General features: G+C 42.8%; 2 protein-coding genes across 2 annotated transcripts; both read left to right on the top strand.

Moving 5' to 3' along the window:
- Nucleotides 1–438: 438 nt before the first annotated feature.
- LOC121188651 (BEN domain-containing protein 4) lies at nucleotides 439–5,989 on the top strand. The gene is made up of 6 exons (XM_041048486.1): nucleotides 439–922; nucleotides 3,275–3,850; nucleotides 4,487–4,578; nucleotides 4,733–4,759; nucleotides 5,140–5,380; nucleotides 5,757–5,989. Exons 1-6 carry the CDS (start codon nucleotides 439–441, stop codon nucleotides 5,987–5,989), a joined length of 1,653 nt encoding a protein of 550 aa, XP_040904420.1.
- A 2,834-nt stretch (nucleotides 5,990–8,823) lies between these two features.
- LOC121188978 (rab11 family-interacting protein 1) lies at nucleotides 8,824–20,769 on the top strand. Its single transcript, XM_041048948.1, has 6 exons — nucleotides 8,824–9,941; nucleotides 11,928–12,457; nucleotides 13,014–13,623; nucleotides 14,317–16,767; nucleotides 18,011–18,146; nucleotides 19,436–20,769. The coding sequence occupies exons 1-6, from the start codon at nucleotides 9,562–9,564 to the stop codon at nucleotides 19,694–19,696; spliced, it is 4,368 nt and encodes a 1,455-aa protein (XP_040904882.1). The 5' UTR covers nucleotides 8,824–9,561; the 3' UTR covers nucleotides 19,697–20,769.
- Nucleotides 20,770–21,612: the final 843 nt, after the last annotated feature.

The following is a 21,612-nucleotide window of genomic DNA, read 5'->3' as shown; positions in this document are numbered from 1 at the left end:
CCTGATGTTGGGATGTGGATTGAAGCCTTTCATTTGCGCTCATGTCGCTCTATTGATGCGTTGAGCTCAGTAGCAAAATGGCCTCTGCCTTTTCAGTTGTAGGATTTTTTTTATTTTTTTTCTTCTTCATTCAGTCAGATTGTTCAACTGCTATAGCGCCCCGTTGTTCTCTGTATGGATGTGGGCTACAAAGGAGGCAGGCAGCGGCGCACAAGTCCCGCCTGTATTTCCCTCTGGAGGAGTCTCAGTATCGGCGCTCCCGAGTGGGGATTGGAGCGGCGGCTTGTCAGTAAATTAGCCCACCCTTCACACACTGTGTATGAGGGAAACCGAGCCAGACAGTGACGGATCAGATCTCCCACTCTTCAGCTGCCTGTCACACCAGCACGCTACAATACCGACCCGCTGCCGTCCGCCGCGCTGTGACACCTGTCCGGGATGGAGGGAGAGATGCAGCCCGCAGATGGAGGGCCCTGCGCCCCGAAGATGTGCCGACAACAACGGGGTCCGTACAGCACCCTGAAAACCTTCCAGAGCAAGCGGTCGGCGGGCAAGTCGCGCTTTGACAGGTCCACTGTGGTCGAGGTTCCTGTGTTTGGCGACGGACATCACTTCACTTTTCATCCCGAGCAGCCTCATCCTTTCCAGCCGCACCATCACCACCAGCAGCACCAGCGTCTGCAGCCGCTCCACCAAACCAGCGTCGCTATCAGCAGCAGCCAGCAGCATCACCCGACGCTTCAGCAGCAACAGCATCGTTTCCCTTGTGAGAGCAGGCCCAGCAGCAGGGTCCCGACATCCACCTCAGTGGCAGCGGGCAGCGTGGCGGCGGCAGCATCTCTCGGTACCCAGCAGCGGCGCGCCAGCAGCACCGGAGCGGAGCCCAGATTCTCTCCAGACTGCACCTACGGTATCAGCTCAGGTGGGTTTCAAACTTGTTAAGAGTGAGTGAAAAGAGTGACTCCTGGTCATATCTAGAGGTCTGCTTCTTCTCTCATTGTATTTTTTTATTCAAGATTTGGGATATGGAGACTTTTATGATCCACAAGTCTTCACTTTGTGCTGATTCTGGTGTGTATTTTGGGTTTTGTAGCCCAGGTTTGAACATGAAGCCTCTACAGAGTCAATAAATTTGAATGGAAAGCACAATATCAAACAACAACATCTAATTAAAAAGCCAGCATCTCTTTTGTTTGCTCTACATCACCTGAGCTTCATGTTTTTGTTCCATTTCTCCTTCTTTTCCTTCCTGTCAGCAGTGATTGATTTGCTGCTGTAATGAGAGCAGTCATGATTGAATCTCCAGTGTGCATGTGCTAAAAATTACATTGGGTAATTGTCTGTCCAAGAGTGTGTGTGATTGTGTTTACTTGTGTGTATTTGTGTGTGTGTGTGTGTGTGTGTGTGTGTGTGTGTGTGTGTGTGTGTGTGTGTGTGTGTGTGTGTGTGTGTGAGTGAGTGAGAGAGAGAAGGGCCCTCACAGCCTCCTGTTGAAACACATTGTTCCCTGCTCATTTTTCTACTCAGCTGCTGTTCATTAGAGGGCTGTACAGGCACAGCAAGAAATGTGTTCCCCGTGTGGAGGGCGGGTCCATGGGAACCAACATTAAGATGAAAGCAATGAACCCAATCCTGGCAGTTATGAAATTAAACATTAGACATCTCATCCTCTAATCAGATATTAATCTCTTTATCACTGCTGGCAGCAGAGGCTCAATTTGCTGCTGGTTATTGTTGCTTTACAGGCAATCAAGTGTTCAGTGTGAGCTCAGGTTGCACAGTAGCCCTTTATTAACTCACCTAGATATGAATTGGTGAATGTGGGCATGAGTATCATATATATTTAACCCACCTCAGTCTGTGCTAGCCACCCTGATTCCTTGTAAGTATTAACCTCAGGTTTCTGTGATGATGGCCCATTGTTTGCATCCATTCTGGCGTTCACATGGTCCTGATTTCACTCATGGAATAATCACACAAAACCATATTTTCCCTGCCATAACGAATCTGCTCACATTACACAAGATGTACCATCCAATCCCAGCTAAACGTGCCATGTATTCCTACTGATAATGACACATCAGAGTGCTTTTATCTGCACAATGGGAGCAACTTAATGTCACATCTGAAAGAAAAAAAACAACAAAAACTTGATGTCCTTCTCATGAAGAGAAGCACTGGAGACCCAGGGACTCAGCAATCAGTTCAGCACACAATAACACAAATTGCATTGAAAAGCCTTTCCCAAAGAGTTGTGATTAAAATAAATGGGGCTCATAAATTTGCCTCTGCCGAGCGTGTTGTTTTTAATGAAATTTTATGAGGCTCTCAGCTCACAGTGCCACAGAACTGGTGAGAGAAGAGGGGAGGGTGGGGGTAGGGGGGCGTGGTGGTGGGTGGTTGGGGTGGGGGGGGGTAGCAGGGTGAAGGCGAATGATATCAGACACATCTCAACGGGTAAACAGAGACAGCACGCATATTAATAAATGCGACACATCTGCGCCAGGCTGATAGACACGTCTGAGCGAGTGACAACGCAGCAGTGGCCGTCTAGAACTCATTTTGTCTGTGTGTGTATATTTGTGTGTGTGTGTGCGTGTGGTTGTTTGTGTGAGGCCGGTGGACTCATAATCATTACATGGAGGTATGTGTGAGATCATCTCATTGAGACGTGCCTTGACTGCCAGGGAAACTATACTCTGAGGCGTGTTTCTGGACAATAGCTCTGTGCTGATTTTCTTTGCGCAGCTGGGTTTGGTCACAGCAGACACCGTGACTTTAGAGTTTATGGACGTCCGCATAAATCGGCGTAATCAAGCTGACATTTGTAGAGACAGAGGAGCCTACTGTATGCTACTGTAATGGGAAGCCTTGCCTCAATGAGACTCAGAGAAAAAGAAGGAGAGAGGAAACAGAAAGAAACAAAACTAGTGAAGCATAAAACACAAAATCACTCATATTGTTTCCATCACCGTGAATCAGTGTGCTGCTTTTCTTCAGGAGACCTCATTATGTTTCAGCAGAGGTGGAGAGTAACTGAGTATATTGACTCAAATACAGTAATATTGAGTAGTTTCATCTTCTGCTACTTTCTACTTCCCTACATTACAAAGGGAAATCTAAAACTTTTTAATCCTCTGTGTTTATTCATGAGCTGGAGTTACTTTATAGATTTAGGTTTTGCAGTAAAAAACACATGATAAACTCATAAAATATGCCATGTTACTGTCTCTGTCACCAGCTCTAACCTCTAGATTTCTCCTCTTTGCCGCAGAAAACCGTCTCATCTTGGATGCCTTTGCCCAGCAGTGTAGCCGAGTCCTCAGCCTCCTCAACAACGGCCGTCTCCTGGAGCCTTCCTCCTCTTCCTTCACCTCTAACATCAAACTGGAAGACACTCAGGGGCTCCATTGCTCCTCACTGGGGAAGTCCAAATCTGAAGAAAGCTCTTCCACCACAGACCCAGAAGAGGAGGCTCAACAAAGCCATTTGAACCAACAACAGACCTCTGCCGTTCTCCGTATCTTCACGGACTCCCTACAGAACTATCTCCTCTCAGGGCCTCAGCAGCAGCCGCAGCAGCAGCAGCAGCAACATCTGGCTGCAGGTTTGGAGGATGAGCAGTGTCCGTCGGCGGAGCCCGGTTCTGGTGTGTCTCCTCAAAGACACAACCTGGGAGGCTGGGGCTCACCGACTCCGTCCGAGTCTTACGGCCACCCGTCGTCCACGCTGCCTGAGGAGGAAGAGGAGGAGGAGAGCTGCTGTCCACGCTGCCTGGAGTTGGAGCAGGAGGTTTTGTCTTTGCAGCAGGAGAACGAGGAGCTCCGCAACAAGCTGGAGAACATCCCAGGTGGAGTAGTGAAAGCGAAGACTTTGCAGGGTTTTGATTCAAAACTTTCAAGTGGGAGCTGCACATGAGTTTACATTTTATTCCATTAATTTGTCACCCATCTGTTTATCAAGGCAAAAATAGTTTTTCAAATGTGTATTACACCCAGACCTTGTTAGTATCTTCGTGAATTACATAAAACATCTCCATACTATATACTTGCACAATATCACATATTGTTCTAAATTTCCGACCTGGGGTTGTGCAAACATGTACGACCAGGCTCATCCTTCAGGGGTTTGTGTGTTATTAATTTCAGAAAGCCACATGCTATTTAAATGCATCACAGATTTTGAACCAACAGTCTTAATAACACCAATTTTTGTTAACTTTTCTGCTCCCCGGTGTCACACTAACCTAATCTGTGCTAAAACTGCTCATTTTGTAACTGCACATTAAATACTTATCGGTGCAGTTTCTCAAATTGGTCTCAAAATTACCAGACATTAGAGTCAAAATGGTCTTTTAAGGAGGGAAGAAAATAATGCAGAATTATTATTGTTTAATTACACACCAGATGTGTCGTCTCTTTGCCTGCAGGACATTCTGACAGTGTGTTTGTATGGCTGGTTACATTAGCTTGTGTTTTTTGTACAGTTCCCTGTCAAAATGTTCTTGACTACTTCAAGACTGTTCTTGAGTTTCACAATCAGCTGGTCCAGCCGATGCCAGAGGAGCACCTCACAGAGGTGAGGAAACAGGTCCCTTTACATCCTTCAAGTATGTGTTATCATTAGCATATGTTAAAGTGTAAAAATATCAGAGAAGATCCATCCTGCAATGGGAGGTTCTTCATGGTGTTAATTGTGTAAGTAAGTGGTGTGAAAATATGTTTCTCTACAGGAAGAAGAACAGCAAACGGTCTTTGAGGTTGGTGTTTTTATTTAAGCCTATTGCAATTTAGGTTTTGTCCTTTAGAAAATAAAGGTTTTCATGTACATTTGTTTATTTTTTGCCTGTGAAAGCAACAGAAAGTGGTGACACATTGGTGAAACTGTCACTAGATGATGTACAGCACACCCTGAAAGAACAGTCACGCATTATATTAGTAAAAATATACAACATCGAAAAGGTTAAAAGTCAGTTTCAAAGATGACAGAACTTTAAACAATGACGTCACCTTTGGCATATAACTAAATAGCTGCATTAGCAATTCAAATAAGTAGATAAAACCATGTTGCAGTAAGACCATGGACATACATGAAGTCCCTTTGACCATTTCTTACTGTATATATTCGTCCTCCTTGTAGGGCAGTAAACAGCTCCTGGAGAACTATCCTCTTTTCATCACTAATAAGCAGTGGGACGAAGCTGTGAACTCCTCCAAGAAAGATGGCCGACGGCTGCTGCGCTACCTAATACGCTACGTCTTCACCACAGACGAGCTGAAGTTCTCCTGTGGTTTGGGCAAAAGGAAGCGTTCAGTCCACTCAGGGGAGCCGGGCCTGGAGAGACGACCGCTCAACCCCGTCAAAGTCAGCTGCCTCAGAGGTACAAAGTCTGCTGATTTAGAAGAGTGTTCGCATTATGCTTCAGTCTTGGAGCAAATAAAGCAGTACCAGCGTCGTGTTAGTGCTCTTTATTTATGAGCTCATATCTAGATGAAACTGAGATAATGTTCTCCAGGCAAACATATTTGAGATCACATCAGATTTTCTGAACAGCCTGGAAACAAAAATATTCAAATTTGAAAATGGACATGAGTTTTCTTAATACGTGCTCTAAGATCTGATACATATCCAGTTTGTGTTCACCTGACTTCAGTTATAACTGATCATATTCTCTATAACTCTTTTTTTAATTAAATTTCCAGTCATTAAAAAAATATTTTTTTTAATCCTTTTTTGATTCAAAATCTCCCTGTCAGAGTTCATCCGGATGCACTGTGCCTCAAACCCAGACTGGTGGATGCCCTCAGAGGAGCAAATCAACAAAGTGTTCAGCGACGCCGTAGGTCACGCTCGCCAGGGCCGGGCCGTCGGTACGTTCCTCAGCAGCAGCGGCAGCAGCACCAGCAGCCTCTATATGGACAGCTTTGACGGACATCTGTCGCAGGACGAACTGTACTTAAAAGGGTGCCAGAACGGCCAGTCAGATTGAAGTTACAGGTGAAATTGAAGACAAATACCTGAAATGTAGCTGTACAACAACATATCCCAAAACACTGACCTTATCCTGTCACTTTACACAGTGAAGAAAACATTCCAGAGTTTATCATACAGAATATAACTACTGTCCTCCTGTCAAAGAGTTTTGTAGCTTTTTGCCATTTTTATACCTAAAATTTTGTTTAGTCAAAACTATTAAGGTGCATTTTAAATTTAACAAACAATTTTAGTCTTCCATTTGCTGCTTTTTTATGGTTTTATGTTTTGAGCAGTTGTGTCACTATCAGTGGAATATTATTTTTATTTATTTTGTTTAGTTTATTTTGGGATGGAGTTACCACAGGGAGGTTGTTTTGTACCCACAGGCTGTTTAATTTTTTCACATGCATATTGTAAGGTCATCAGGAAGTTGATTGTGCGAATGTTGCCCAAGTGAGAGACTTGTCAGATCCATCACTGACATTTCACCCTCCATTACCTACATCATGGTAAGTAGCATTTAACTTACTTACTTACTAACTTTACGTAGAATTGTGTGTCATTGATGAAGCACCTTTACTTGCAGCCCTTCTACAGGAGTGCCTCTGAAAAAGTCATGTTTTTTTTTACGTCTTGCACTTTGCATCCCCATTTTGTCTTATTTTGAGCCATGTTTATTACTTTAAAAGAAAAATGTTTTTAAAAAGAAAATCTCTCCAGTGCGCTCAAATGTAGCTTCCTGTGGGCTGAAAGAAGTTTTGAACTTCCTACAGCAGATTTCAGGATATGCAACTAAAACAAAACGTGTGCTATATTGCAGAGCAACTACAATATAAAATTAGGCACAACAGACACCTTTAGCATTATATTCAAAGTTTTAAAACCTGGCTAATGCTTTTCAGTACAACCTCAAACAAACGTTTAATAACGGGCTCACATCTGGAAAGGCAAAGTGATGTGGCAGTGATATAATGCTTATATTTGTTATATCTAATGAACATCTTCTAATTAATAAGACACAGATTTGAAGGAAAAAAACTTGAAAACTAGGAAATGCAAAATAGACTTTCTTTTTTTTTAATTAAAATAACAGCATTTCTTTTTTTTTTGCTGTATTTGTCATAGATGATTTTATACATCCCGATACAAACAGGCTTGTAGGAATACAACTGTGACGTCTGTCTCAGCAGAATTAAATAATACTGTATTTTACAAACACTCCCCTCTCTAAGCACTCTAAGAAGGCTTTTTGTGTCGGGATGGACAGATGTTACGTTTTTTTGGTTAAAGGCAGCTGCCATATAATTATGCCTTAAACCTGTTACAAAACCTCCACAGCATAAAGTGTTAAAGCTGTGTGTGTCAGAAATCATGTAGCATGGGTTGTTTCTGTCTCAACCTTGAGTTACAAAGCTTCAAAGTTTCTTGATAATGACAGAAAATATCCACTTCTAAACAATAATTTGTTGATCCGAGTGGAAAAGATCGAGCACTTCTTTCTTTCTGAAGCTCTTATTTGCACTTTTAAGTGTCTCATTGTGGCAAAAGCTGCTCTACAGTGAGAAGTCCTTGAGCAGAATTCAAGCATTTTTATTCTTTGACTTTGTTTTCTACGTTTGAATGTACCAGATTTATTAGGTCAGTTTGCCACGTCGACAGTGCTGTGTAAATGTGTATTATAAAGTACAGTTATTGTGTGAGGTGTTCTTGAAATACCACGTCTCTCTTTAAAAAGCCAAGTAGAAAAGTGCCACAGAAACCTTACAACAGTTGGATTCTGTCGTTGTGTTGCTGTTCTGAATGTGAGCGTTTATTTGTATTTACTCCTTTACCCTCAAAGTGGCTGTTATCAACACTGTGAAACATCAGTCGGATTTTTACAGATATAATAGATTTCTGTTGTTTTTTCTTTTTCTATTTATAATAAATAAAACAAGCACTGAAGCTGGAAACGTACGTTAATGGATCACAAATCTATCTATCTATCCTCAAAGTTGGAGCTATCCCGATCTATCCCTAAGTTAGATCGGTTTTAAGTGAGAGTCGTGTTTATTTATAATCCAGTTGTATTTGTGTGTCATTAAATAAAAATCCTACAGTCGAAAGTTCACTCAGTAAAGGTACAATCAGTGCTGGTGTATTCACACGTACAGCAAGCTCCATATTAATGCCATAGCTCATGGAGGTTTAAATCAATTTAACAATTTTATACTCTGTTGGATAGTTCAATCTGTAGGGCTGCATCAGATTTTATTAACTGATTATATGTCCTAATCTGCACAGTAACCGGTGACTCCAGCTGTCAGCTAAATGTAGTGGAGCAGATGAGCAAGTAGCATAAACTGGAAATATTTCATGTAAAGTCAAAAATACTGCAAATGGTTTGCCAGACTGACAGATCTCAGGAAATCAGATGTTGGCTGATTTGTTGTATTAGTTTAGAAGGAAATAAGAAGATGTGACCACAGCACCTCCACTTGAAAAGCTTCAGTATCTGTTGGTTGCAGCCAGTGTAGCAGTTGCTCGCTTTTGTGCTTTCTTCTCATTCTGAATTGTCACTGATTTCCACCAGATGGCATTGGAGTTGCAAGAATGACAGTAACCTGATGTAGTCCATCACTAAAAGCTGTTCTCAGCCAGTATCAATAGATTTACTGTAGTTTCCGTTTATGCGCCTGTGCACGAAAAAAAAAAAAAAACGAATACACCAAAATGTGTTTGTAATAAAACTGTGGATTGCAAATGACTAATCGGCCTTAAAAGAATAAAATTATTCAAATAAAAAACGATGTAAATTAGTTAAATTATTCAATTTGTCCAAAAGTCCTTTATTATGTCACAGCCTTGGCTTTAAAAAAAAGTTTTCCTTGCACCGTCACTGCATGCAGGGTTTCGTTAAAGAAGTATAGGAGACTGGAAAACTGGCAAATGCTGTAGTCCACGAAGTCAAAGTATTAGCAGGATGAGCTGGAAAATATTTTATTTATCACGGAAGGTTGAGCCCAGAAAGTTCAGAGACCGCATCGTTTTCTGCTGCTTGCGACAAGGACAGGCTGCTGCATGCGTGTCCGGTGTCCACCGACAGTACGCCACAGCACCGCACCGTGTGCATGTGCCGGTGGGTCTGCTGAAGGTCTGGTTGGGTGTTTCTCTTTAATTCTGCGGCATCTCTCTCACTGGATGCGGGCCTGCTGTTGTGGAGGAGGGCGGGCCGTGAACACATTGAGCAGATTTCGGACAGTAAACTAGCTGATGAGACGTGTACGGAGCGTGGACTTTGGGATGATTTCTGCACGCGGCTCGCCTAACTAGGTTTCCACTGATTGAATTTAGAGAATGGCATGCGGAGCTCCAAGCTGAGCACAGGCCCAGTCTGCTGTCTGGAAACTGACCTCGGGTAAACCCTCAGAGGCTCGGCAGACTTTGGAGATATTCTGCAGAGGTATTGTTGCGCAGAACGGAAACTCTGGCGCAACGTGAAGGGGGATGAGCTCCCAACCAAGCGATACGACAGGCGACTGAGTGAAACTGCGCGTATTTACGGACACACTGGCAGCCACTGCGCCCCTGTGAACCGGTGCAAACATGATGTCACTGATAGATCTGGACGATGATCAGCGATGGGTGCCCACTCATGTGAATGTCACCGTCCTCCGCGCAAGAGGACTGCGAACCAAGGGCAAGCACGGCAGCCGCTACCTCTACACCATCATTCAGGTGGGGAAGGAGAAGTACACCACCGGGCTGGTGGAGAAGGCGGAGGTGCCCGAGTGGAACGAGGAATGCTGCTTCGAGCTGCTCCCTGGGATCCTGGAGGACGGCGGCCGGAGCGCCTACCCCCCGGGGAGCGGGGACCTGGTCCTCACGGTCATGCATCGGGTGCTCATCGGACTGGACGTGTTTCTCGGTCAAACCATCATTCCTCTTGATAAGATATTTCAGGAGGGGATGTGTCCAAGAGATGAGTAGGTTGTGTTTGTATTTTAACCGAGCCTGCATGACAGAGCACGTAGTTTGTCAGTTTCCTGCTCACACGTGATTAAAAAAAAAGTGATGTGTCATGTTTTTATGTCAGACCAGGGTTGTGTTATTTAGTAAACTTTACAGGAGCATGAAATGCAGATTTTCATGTACTTGTTCATTCAAAAGATGCAGAAAACTCTCTGCAAAATGTTGAAGAAATTCAGTATTTTGATGAGAGTTTTCTCCTCTCAACCTTTTTACCTCATGCAGCTGATCCTTCTCTGACCATCTCCTCACAGCCCACTGTAATTATCAACCATGTGCTACATGTAAAAAAAAAACAAAATACAGCAGCTGTAGCTGACTGGCTGGGCTCAGTGGTCACTTCCCACAAGAAAGAATGTACAGATGTGGTAGTGTTTTGGATCAGCGTGACACACGGTTAAATAAACTGCCAGTGCCTGAACACTAAATGCATAAAAGGCTCATTAAATTCTGGGCCTCCAGACTGAAATCCTTTACTGTGCTACTCCAGCAGCAGCAGCCCCCACAATGCACTGCAAATCAACAAGATGAGATGCAGTTTCCACAGTGGAAACTGCATCTCATGACTTTATCCACAAAGCCTCCATCTTTATGCACGATTTCCAACCATGCACCTAACACTGATACTTATTATTGAACTCATTCTTTATGGTAGCTAATATTACTGGTACTGCACTAGATGTATGTTTAACATCTATTGATAGAACTTTTTGCAGCACACCATGCCCTTCCTTACCTTTCCGTCTTATTATCTCAAAAACATCTGAACCAGTGAATATTATCCCTCTCCACGCTCCTGCATTTGGCTGTGGCTTCTGAAAGTGAGATAGAAACCCATACTTGGTATCCTAGCTCAGATATAAATAGTACAGGGATGTGGTCTGTGCCACCGGTGGCCCATTAGATTCAGCTTTGAAAAACGGCAGGGAGGTAGGAAATCACGGCAAAAATGCTGGTCATGCAAGATCAGAATTCCTCAAAATTCTTGCAGTAAATGTAAATAGTAAATATTCAGAATCATTTTTATTTATGATTTAGTTACCACATCAATAACTTCTCATTCAGATAAAATAGAACCTCCTGACAATCAGTAGGCCTCAAATTTAACTGCATGGGCGTTAGAAGCCATCCCTACTCGGTCTGTGTCTTATTTAGCTCATTGAATGTTATGAATGCCTCTTAAAACTCTTCAAACAGTTGAATTAAACTGAGTATCACTACATGTGACTGAGCTACAGACTGTAAGAATAAGCTCTTTTGTTTCCTGTGTTAGTGCATCTTGAAAATGTGGCTCTGACTCTTATCTAATTTAACTTACTTTGAGTCTTTGAAGACCTCAAATATGCCACAGGTGACGTAACAGGACTCACCAGTAATATGTGAAACCTTTCCACCATAAACACTGAAGAGCAGAGCATAGTAAAGCGATACAACACATCTGGCTTTAATTGTGGCCTCTCCGCCCTCTCTCTCTCTCAACGCTGGGTGAAACTCACACTGAATTCCTGCTGTTAGTTTTGGCTCCAGAACACTTTCTCTGGTCCACTCAAAGGACTCAGGAGGCAGGATTTCACTGGTTGACTCCTTGTATTGTTCATGTCTTACACAGCGCACACATGCACCAGGTGTAGGTGGGTGGACTTTCAGGAATTCGGGTTGTGATTTCCTGCTCTGAGGCTTGTAAAACAGTTTGTTTTCAACAATATTTCCAAGTACAATTCCTCAGCAGTATTTCCAGATTATGTAATATGTGGGGAGCATTGCCAAAAGGAAATCAGTGTTTTTTGTTGTTGTAAGTTTTGTTCCAGTGAATGGCCAGATTACACATGCGACCTCTGCTTTGAGTTTTAAACAAATAGCAGCACACTTCAGATATCCTGCCAAAGTAATGTATTTATTTAAGGAAGTGATATAAGATTGTCTCTTCTCTCTTGTTTCTCCAGATGGTTCAAGCTCAACTCCAAGGCAGGACGAAAGGAGAAGGAACGCGGTGAACTTCAGGTGACAGTCCAGTTCACCCGCAACAACATGACAGCCAGTATGTTCGACCTCACCATGAAGGACAAACCTCGCTCTGCTTTCGGCAAGCTCAAGGATCGCGTCACAGGGAGGAAGAGGGGGGATGTGGAGTCTTCCTCAGCCATCGTGCCAGGCCGCTACGCCGCCCTGTCCGGGTCCCTAGGGCAGCCGTTTGGTGAGGGGGGCGGTGGGGTGGTAGAGTCTCGAGATGTGGAGATAGCAGAGGAAAAGAAGAGCAAGATGAAAGATTTCTTCAAGGGAAGGCTGCGCAAGTCGTCTGACACCAGGTCGTGCTCGTCGCTGGCCTCAGAGAGTAGTATGTCTTCCATGGCCAGTGATAACCCCGGCCCTCCACCCAATCTGGACCTGCTGTCAGACCCTCCCAGCTCCCCCATCTACACAAGCAAAGTGAAAGTGGACACCCACTATGGAGAGACGGATTTAGCTAAAAAAGGTAATCTTTGAAATCATTTATATGTGTATGAAAAAAGGGCTGGTGACTGTCGGAATGGCCCAACAATAAATCAGAGTTTCCCACAGTGTTTTATGGCTGAAGAGGGTCATGCACTGCAGCTGAAGACCACCTTCAGTTTTATGGAGCGCTGAAGTTAAAGAAAGAGCAGAGGTGCTATTTCACACAGAAAATATCGTAAATGAACTGATGACAAGACAAGCTGCTCTAGGATCAAGGCAGTGTATGAACTGCGTTAAACAGTTTTCTGATGAAAACACTGACAAAAAGTCCTTATTAGCACTGTACTCCCTGGAAAATTCTGGATTTTGAGGCCAATACCAGGCTGCTTTGAGGCTGCTTAAAATAAGTGCTTAAAATTTTAAAATATGATAACAGTGTATAGACCAATACTATATTATTTAGTATTGTTAAACATAAACGCATAACCTAACAAACATTTTTGATTGGGATCAATAATGTTTGTTGGTTACTGGTTTGGTTATTGTGACCAATGACACTATATAAGGGTTATAATGTTCTTCCTTCTTTCCAACAGTGCTCACCAGCCAGCACACCACAAAGGTTCTCACACACAAGCGAGCTTTCAGCGATGAAGCTAGCAAGATCACAACAGCCTTCCCTCGAACAAATCTTGCAGTGGAGTCTCTCAAGGGCCAGACCATGACTCAGTCCAAGTCTTCCCTGTGTATAAATGGAAGCCATGTCTACGACTCTGAGCCATCGACTCCAAGGAGCTCAGGAGCCCTCCCATCCAAGCTGGTCCTGCTGGAGAAGTGTTCCCCCCTCTCTCGTTCCCTGCAGAACCTCACCAAGAGAAGCGAGGACAAAGGTTCCTTTACCGAGGGCCGCCGCTGGTCCTTTGACAAGATGAAGAAAGAGGAAAAGGATGAAGAAAAGGAAGCTCAGGCATCGTCTCTTTCAATTCCGCAAGCTGAGACAGGGGGTTGCCCCATGCAGGCAGCGATGCCAATCGTCTCCGCTGCTGCTGAGTCTCCTGAAAAAGGGAAGAAGCTAAGAAAGACGTTATTCTCTGGTGGGAGGAGTGATTCTCTCCCAGCTAAGTCGGACCTGAACCAGGCTGCTTCAGCATCTGAGGGGAGGCTCAGAGGCTGGTTTGGCTCTGGTGACTCCCAGAACAAGCCGAGGTGAGTCAGGGTCGTTTACAGGCTCGCCTCTGGGCTCCACGCTGTTTGATGTATGTATCTTGTATCCAGGCACAATAACAGGCACATGGGAGGCCTGTGTTCAGTTGGGTGTCCTGAGTTCAGTGTTTGCTCTCCTCCCTGCTCATTTGAAAATGGAATTGATTTAGTTCATAGTTTTCTCCATTTTACGACCATGCTGTATCATCACCTCATGCCATACTTTCCACAAATTGCACTCCAGCATTTCCATTCTCTTCAGCAGCGTGTGTCTGCGTTTCTCGATGAAAGATGCAACATCACTGTGGTTTAGAAAAATGCTCTTGCAAAAAGACGTGAAGAAAATCATTCCATGTTGATATGAGCTCACCCAACAGAATAACTGCCAGCGCAGATGGTCTTGAATGGCTATAATGCATAATTTTTTTTTTTTTGCTTGATTATTTTGCAAATGTGCTTTGCTTTTTTTAATTTTATTTATTTAATTTATGTTACTGTTTCCATAAATCTATCATTTGGCCAATTTTATATCTACTGTTGTTTAAAGACTGAAGTTAGCTGAGCAAAACACTTTGTTGTGGAATGTCAGCTAGTGTATTAGTTGTCTTTTGTGTTTGTTTAAGAAAGATGTTCGCCATTTGGTAACCTGGCACATCATTAACTAAGAGGACTATTGTGCCCTATTTTCCTCCACAGGCTGGAAGTTTCTCCTAAGGTAGAAAGCAGCTCAGATGTACCCCCTCCCCTCCCTCCTCGCTCCCCTATCCCCCCTCAGTGCTCCTCTCCCCCTGCCTCCCCTTCCAGTCATGTCTCACCTGATGACTGCAATCAGTCCAATCCCTCTCCCTCCTCGACTCCCATCTCCCCCTCTAACCCTTTCCTTCCACGTATGCAGTGCAACCCCTTCTTTGAGGAGCTCATAGCCGAAGAGTCGCAGAGGTCCCCTCCTTTCGCGCCTTGTTCCCCTTCTGGCTCGTCCCCCTTTCATTACACCACTTTGCCCTCACAGCCCAACACACCCAGCCCGGCTCACAATATTAATGCTATAAATATGGCTTCCATAAAACGGGAGCGCCCCAGGCCAGTAGCTAGACAGATATCTCTCCCTGCATTATTACCGAGAGCAGCTGCATCTAACTCCCCTAACCACGCAGCCCCTCGCTCCATGTCAGAGAGTGCAGGAGAGTGGGACGATTGTTTTGATGCTTTTGCCTCTAGCAGGCTCAACTCACCTAAAGGGAGTCTTCCTCAGAAACGGCTGAGAACCAGTCCAACTTCATCTCATAGACATAGTAATCCAGTTAATAGCAGTACCGGTAATCATGCACAAGAGCTGCAAACATGTGAAGAGCAGCCGCCACCTTTGCCTCCAAGGAGATTTTTGAGAACTCCAGTGAATGAGATTTACTCCGATGGCTGGCTGCACAGAGGACAAGAACTCGCTGTCCATAAAGAAGCCTACCTCCTCTCACAGACCGGTGTGGCCTCATTACAACGTGGAAGAGAGGGCGAATGCAAAAGAAACAGTATATCCCCAGACCCTCACGCGAGCAGCGAGACCTCCGACTCCCTCAGTGTCCACTCCCAGCCGTACACAAACGTCACCACGTCACCAGGATTCATCTCAGAAGAAAAGCTGAAAAAGTTCAAATATGAACCTTTGGAAGATGAAACTGACTGCTGGGGAGGGATGTTGTATGAGCAAGACTTGTATGGACGCATGTGTCGAGGAAACTACGCACAACCCAAAGTAAACAATCATCATTTGTCACTGACCACTAAGGAAGCTGCTGGAAATAACATCACATTTAAGAACTCAGGACCTAAAATGCTTCTTGATAGTGAGATATCTGTTACAGACCTTTTGAACATGTCAACTACTACTGCACCTAACCCAGATGTCAAGGTACTAGATAGTACTTCTGGTCCAGTAGAGGAGACAGTAGAGTCTAATCCAACTGAAACCATATGCATCAACAATAACGTGTCTTTCTCACTAACCTTAGGAGACCTGAACATGAATGTGAATAATTTAGACTTTAGTTTTATTGATTCTGATGGCTCCTCTCAATCAGAGATAGTTGATACTCTCAAAGGCATCAACAGTTTAGGTGAGATTTACCCACAACCCACAGAAGATTCACTGACAGCTGTTTACCACGAGGAGACCACACCTGAGGACATGTTCACTTTAAAGGACACCTACATACCTGAGACAAACTCTTCATTTGAAATAAACACTTCTTCCAATAAACTGTGCAAAGTGTCTCCAAGTTGCCAAGACTGTCGCTGTGAGATGACTAACGTGGCACTACGTGGTCACTCCAGGGTAAACAGCAGAGAGATTGCTGCGTTGTCGTCACAAATTCAAGCATCTAATTCATCTGATCTTGAAACTGAATCCAGAGAAGATAAAACGAGAGGTGACAATGATTTTAAAAAGACACAAAAGGACTTTGATGACAATGGGAATCCACAAGCTGAGCTGGCCACGCTTAAGCAGACAGAGTCGTTTTCTGGAGTGGTTAGTGCACGTTTTAGACCAAAGGGATTGTCCCGACAGAACAGCCGTGGCAGTCCAAGCAGCCAGAGCAAAAGTGGAGACAAAGAGTTTGAACAGTTGCTGTCTCTGGTTCAAAACATTTCAGATGTCGGTGAGGGACCATTGTCTTATCAGCCCACTAAAACAGCTCTTACTTCCTCACTGACATTAGACAAACAGACAGTTAGCACCAATACAACATCACAAATATCTCCAAAAGACGACACCTTGTCTCTCTTCACGGAAAATTGTGTAACAGGAAAACCCTCTGAGATCAGTTTTGAAGACCTTCACGCAAAAGTAGCACCAAACTCGAGAACCCCTTCAAAGTCAAAGATTGAGCAATCTTTGCAAGAGCCTGAACCCTCTTCTCCCTCCATCCCCTTTGCTCAGGCTGAGCTCCACCCTACCCCTGTCTGTTGCCCCTCCATACATCCCTCAAGCATGGGGCCCAGTGCTGGAGCCAGCACTACTCTGGTTGTGGCCCCGTACACCTCCTCCTACTCTACCACCTCCACCACTGACCAGCCCCTGGTCGATGCACGGCACTCACTTTTGCCTGAGGAGACACAGCCAGCTAGCAACCTGCCCCATCAGGAGAGCAGGTGAGAATCCTCACACTAGGTTATTACTTATGTAGGCATTTACAAGCTGTGGTAACTTGGAGTAACAGACAAGATTTCCAAACACACTATAAAACATGTACAGTAAATGGTATTTTCTTATTTTGTTGCTCTGGTTGCTTTGTTTACTGTCGGCCTGGCTTCTTTGGTGTTGAATGCATTTATGTATTTATACGTTCTGCCTTTTCATCCAAAGTGGTTGGATGACAACTGCTGTGCACTGTTCTTGGCTTTGCTTCACATTTATGTTCTTCATCACATGTTTCAGTTTCCTGTTGGCTGCTGTAATTTGTTGTTTTCTTACACATTGTTCCACCCAAACTTGGCTACTTGCTGCTTTTGTGGCCACCTGCGAATGAAAGTTAAACATATATCCAGTCATCATGGTCAGGGTCTAAGTTAGTGTGTAATTTAACTAGACTCTTAGATTTAGATTCATGGCTTCCCAGGAAAACAAGGCCAGTAAAAAGTGAGCCCTGTACATATGATATATACAAAAGAATGAGTAGAGGGCAGTCAGGAGCACCACTGGGGATGGAGAGGATTAAATGATTCAGAGCCAGACTGGACACGCCAGGAATTATAGATATTTATTGTGTCACAGCTGTTCAGGGAACCTAAAATTTCTAGGGGTACATCTGGGTTCATTCCGAGGAAGCAAATATTTCATGTACTCATGCTAGATCTTTTTGTTTATACTATGTTTACAGCAGATACCGGAGAGAAAACTTTACATTTAAAATAGAAATACAGTTATCCCAGCAACCCACCTGTTTTCCTTCTGTGATCACAAAGTAGCTTCTAGTTTTATTCTAATTTCCTTTTTCTAAACATTCCCTTGCTGTTGTTGTAAAGTGAACCTTGTGCCCCCCCCCCCAAGATGATTTCATCCTCCAGTAGCAAGTGAGTCATTGCACTTGCATTTTAGCAAATTTCTTGTTGAAATTTGACCGATACAGCTTCAGTTTTGAATTCTGAAAGAGTGGAGGATGGTATTTAAATGTTTCCTGCAGGAATTACTGTTTCCAGGAAAAGCTCAATATGTTGAGCTTTTTCTAGAAATATGTCTGCTGTTCAAATAAAACTGCCCAATGAACTGAAATAATACAGTAATTTGCTAACATGTGACCATACATGATGAGTCATTAAGAAACAGTTCTGCACTCACAGCAAACATTTAAAATATCCATGTTGAAATGTGAGTGCTGACCCCTTTACTTTGCAGACCTCATCCAGTGAAGCCATTAACCTCCAGCCAATCAGAGAAGAAGGACGGTCGTTCGGTTCTGGAGAAGCTCAAGTCAACAATCCACCCTGGACGCACCACCCACCAGGTCGTAGCTGAAGCCGACAGGAGTCAGGTACTATGAAACAAAACACACAACACTAGTCCTTCACAAAACCTGTGTAACCTTCCATGTAGATAAATAGTTCTTTGCCCTTCACGGAAATGTTGTGAGTAATATTAGTTAGGGGTCTAGGATTGTGATAGGGATATGAATTGACATGAACAGTCCAACAAAAGAAAGAAAGAAAAAAAATCATGAGAGTGTGCAGCTGCTACCCACCAGCTCCCTGTTAGACTGATGTTACTTCCAACACTGGGGAGAGAAATGCTGATCCCATTACTCCTCTCCAGTGTGACATACTTTTTTTGGCCCAGATAACAGTTTTCAGGTCCTAAAATTATATTTCTAGTCTTATTCTGTAACACTTTGGACTGTTTCTGTAACAGGACGTCAAAGAATGAGGTGATAAGGCTGGATAAGTGAAAATGAAGGGAGGAAGGAGTTTCTAGGTCCGGCCACCATCAGTCTAACCTAAAAAAAAAGAATTGTACAGAATTGTTTATTACCTTTATCTGCTTGTTACGATAATATGAACTATTTTTGTTTTTGAAGGTTTTTTTATTGCACATTTCTGTAATTATTGAGGTTTCTGGATTCTGATGGAGTTTGAACCTTCAGTGAACAAATAATAAATAATAAATAATAAAATCACAGTGCTACTACTCACGACAGTATTACTTGGTTTTGGGGTTAAATAACACAACATTCATACCTGTTTGTAACTTATGTCCTCAGGTACCTTAATTTTAACTACTATATGTAATTTCTGGTTACATTATATTTTGACATAATTTAGACTGAGCTTAGAAAGTTACCGTTGCCGTTCATTATATCACCTTTTAACAGTGGCAAATAGGATTCAAAAAAATCACAGTCAAATCTCAAAAGTTACCCATAACGCTGTGTGAGTCTCACTGTGTGCAAACAGCAGAAGAATTAACTTATTAAGATGTCACACTAAATCACAGAAAGCCATTAGGTCCACAGCCTATTTAATGCCTCCATGAGCATTTATTAACACCAGCATTGCACATGGTGTTAATAACTACACTGCGTGAGCATAACTGCTGTGATGACTTCATTGTTTCCTGTGACTCACTTCAGTTTTACCACCTGCGACTGAAAATGTTCCTGTTTTACTTTCCAGCAGAGTGAGGTATTTAATATGTTCGCAGTCATGCAGATCACATTTTTCATTTGAAGGAACAGTTTTAGGTTTTGAGAAATGGGATTATTGCACATGATTAGCTTAGCTTAGCATAAAGACTGTATCTCCTCTGTTCCTATCTCCTCTCTCGTAGGAAGTGACTGTAGACAACTCTGCTCAGTACATGCACCTGACCAACATGGAACTGATCTCCCTGCTGCTGCAGCAGGAGATGGACATGCAAAAGCAGCAGGTGGCCTCCGAGCAGCAGGGGGCTCAACTGGTGAAATGTGAGGCCGAGCTGAAAAAGGTAAAGTCACAAGTTCGAGACCTGGAGGACTACATCGATAATCTTTTACTGCGGATCATGGAGCAGACACCCACGCTGCTTCAAGTGCGAACCAGACACAAGTGACCACAGCGCTAGATTGTGTACGGTTTACTGCACATGATGTGTGATCGTCTCGAACACAGTTTCCTCAAGAGTGGGTTCAAAACACAGGGTTATTATTGACGACTGGGAATCACTGGTCTAGAGTCGGTTACAGTCAAACAAATGCTCCACAAATCATCCAGGTCTTCTCACTGCTAATACTGCCCTGTTGATGTAGACACGATATTACCCAACATGCATGCTGGTTACTATCTCAATCTGGCACAGACAAAAAACAAATTACTATGCGAAAAGCTTCTATAAAGCCGATGCAAATGATTTTACCCATGCTTATTAGAATGGTTTAAGGTAGTCAGCTGTTGTCAGTTTAAACTTTAAACTCACTGCTTTAACATATGCATAAAATAAAATACAAGCTAGAGAAAAACATTTTTGTGGAAGTGCATTAAATGTGCTCTTCAGGGATTAAAATATGAAGTTAGCTCAAGTAACCTTAAAAATGCATCTGCTGAGGTGCAACAACAACATTTTGACACAACAGATTTTCATCTCAAATACTTTTATGAAATGGCAGGTGCACAAAGGTCACCTTGAGTTAATTACATATTTTCAAGTAGAATTTAAGAAATACTACAAAAAATAACAACACATCATAAAAAAACTGCTGCTCTGCAATGCTATTACCATAAAAAGATGTTTCTGCATTAACACCGCTGTATGATAAGCAAAAAAACAATATTCATGTTTGTGGCAGAAAGCCTAAAGAGGATGAAGACTTATTGTTTGCGTCTTGTTTCATCGTTTTGTTTTCAGTTCCTTTAATTCTTATTTCTTGTTACACTAAAACAACGAGAATGTTTTAATATATTCTTATCTTTTGTTGTCCATTTTAAAAACTTTTGTTGAAAAAGAAGCATTTTACTGTAGAAATAACAAAGCATCAGTGCAGTAAATACAAATATTATAAGTTATTTCTATTAAATACTTTTGTCATGATAATATATTCTCTAATATCACTCTAGCACCACTGTAGCTACTTGCAATGCTTTACATGACCACAGTACTGTACTGTAATAAAAAATAAAGTGCACATGAATCAGTCAAAGTTTCTGACTTGAGATTGACTGATCAGACCTACTGTATCTATGTGGTGTGTTGCAGCAATGCTTATTTCTCTCCACTAGAGAGCACTCCTTGCTTCAAAGTTTGGGTGCAAACCTGCTGCCTCAGCACTGACCTCTGCTCCGCACGCTTTGATTTAGCAAATTCGCCTGAGATTTTCATATGTGACTCCACAGAATATCAATCTGATATATTAGAGATAGTATTGTTGTAAATGGAGTCTATTGGTTTTCGAACAAATGTTGACAAGTTGCTCTTGCACTGCTGGCCACTCTACTCATGGCTTGTTTCTCTTGTAGCATTGAAAACTGGTTTACATTAATTTCTGCTCTAAAGTAAAATAGAACAGATAGGCTGTTCTATCTTGTATGCTGTTCTATTTGTTTATATCATAGACCCAGGAGATTTGGTACATTTCCTGTTTGGACAGAGCAGCCTGTACAATCTCAGAAAAAGGTTTTGTTTACCTTTTCCTGCCCAATTAGGGGCAAAGATATAGGACTAGAAAAGTTGTCTCCAGGGGTACGAGAAATATTCGGATCCTTGAGCAAAGATAGCAATACCACTGTAGGAGTACTCCATCACAAGTAAACATCCTGCATTCAGAATTTTACTTAAATAAAATTACAGAGATATTATGAGCAAAATGTGCTTAAATGGATGTATTGAAGTTAAGCTGCTGTATTCTAATAATTTTACTTTTGTTTTAAGTGCAGTGCTTTTTCTGTTATAATTTTTTTACTGTATGTTTTTCTTAGTGCTTTAAAGTGCACATCATGGATGAGAGGTACTATATGATTATGGTTTACAATGCA

The sequence above is a fragment of the Toxotes jaculatrix genome, chromosome 10 (assembly GCF_017976425.1).
Source record: "Toxotes jaculatrix isolate fToxJac2 chromosome 10, fToxJac2.pri, whole genome shotgun sequence".
In the NCBI taxonomy this organism is placed as follows: Eukaryota; Metazoa; Chordata; class Actinopteri; family Toxotidae; genus Toxotes; species Toxotes jaculatrix.
This window is presented reverse-complemented; position numbering and strand designations above follow the sequence as displayed.

What these genes read in the sequence shown, in the direction of transcription:
- LOC121188978 (XM_041048948.1), top strand. Translation starts at nt 9,562, where the DNA reads ATGATGTCACTGATAGATCTGGACGATGATCAGCGATGGGTGCCCACT. An exon ending in GGGATGTGTCCAAGAGATGA is followed by an intron (nt 9,942 to 11,927) that starts GTAGGTTGTGTT and finishes TTGTTTCTCCAG; the next exon opens with ATGGTTCAAGCTCAACTCCA. An exon ending in CTGAAGCCGACAGGAGTCAG is followed by an intron (nt 18,147 to 19,435) that starts GTACTATGAAAC and finishes CCTCTCTCGTAG; the next exon opens with GAAGTGACTGTAGACAACTC.
- LOC121188651 (XM_041048486.1), top strand. Translation starts at nt 439, where the DNA reads ATGGAGGGAGAGATGCAGCCCGCAGATGGAGGGCCCTGCGCCCCGAAG. An exon ending in CACCTACGGTATCAGCTCAG is followed by an intron (nt 923 to 3,274) that starts GTGGGTTTCAAA and finishes TCTTTGCCGCAG; the next exon opens with AAAACCGTCTCATCTTGGAT. An exon ending in CAGAGGAGCACCTCACAGAG is followed by an intron (nt 4,579 to 4,732) that starts GTGAGGAAACAG and finishes GTTTCTCTACAG; the next exon opens with GAAGAAGAACAGCAAACGGT.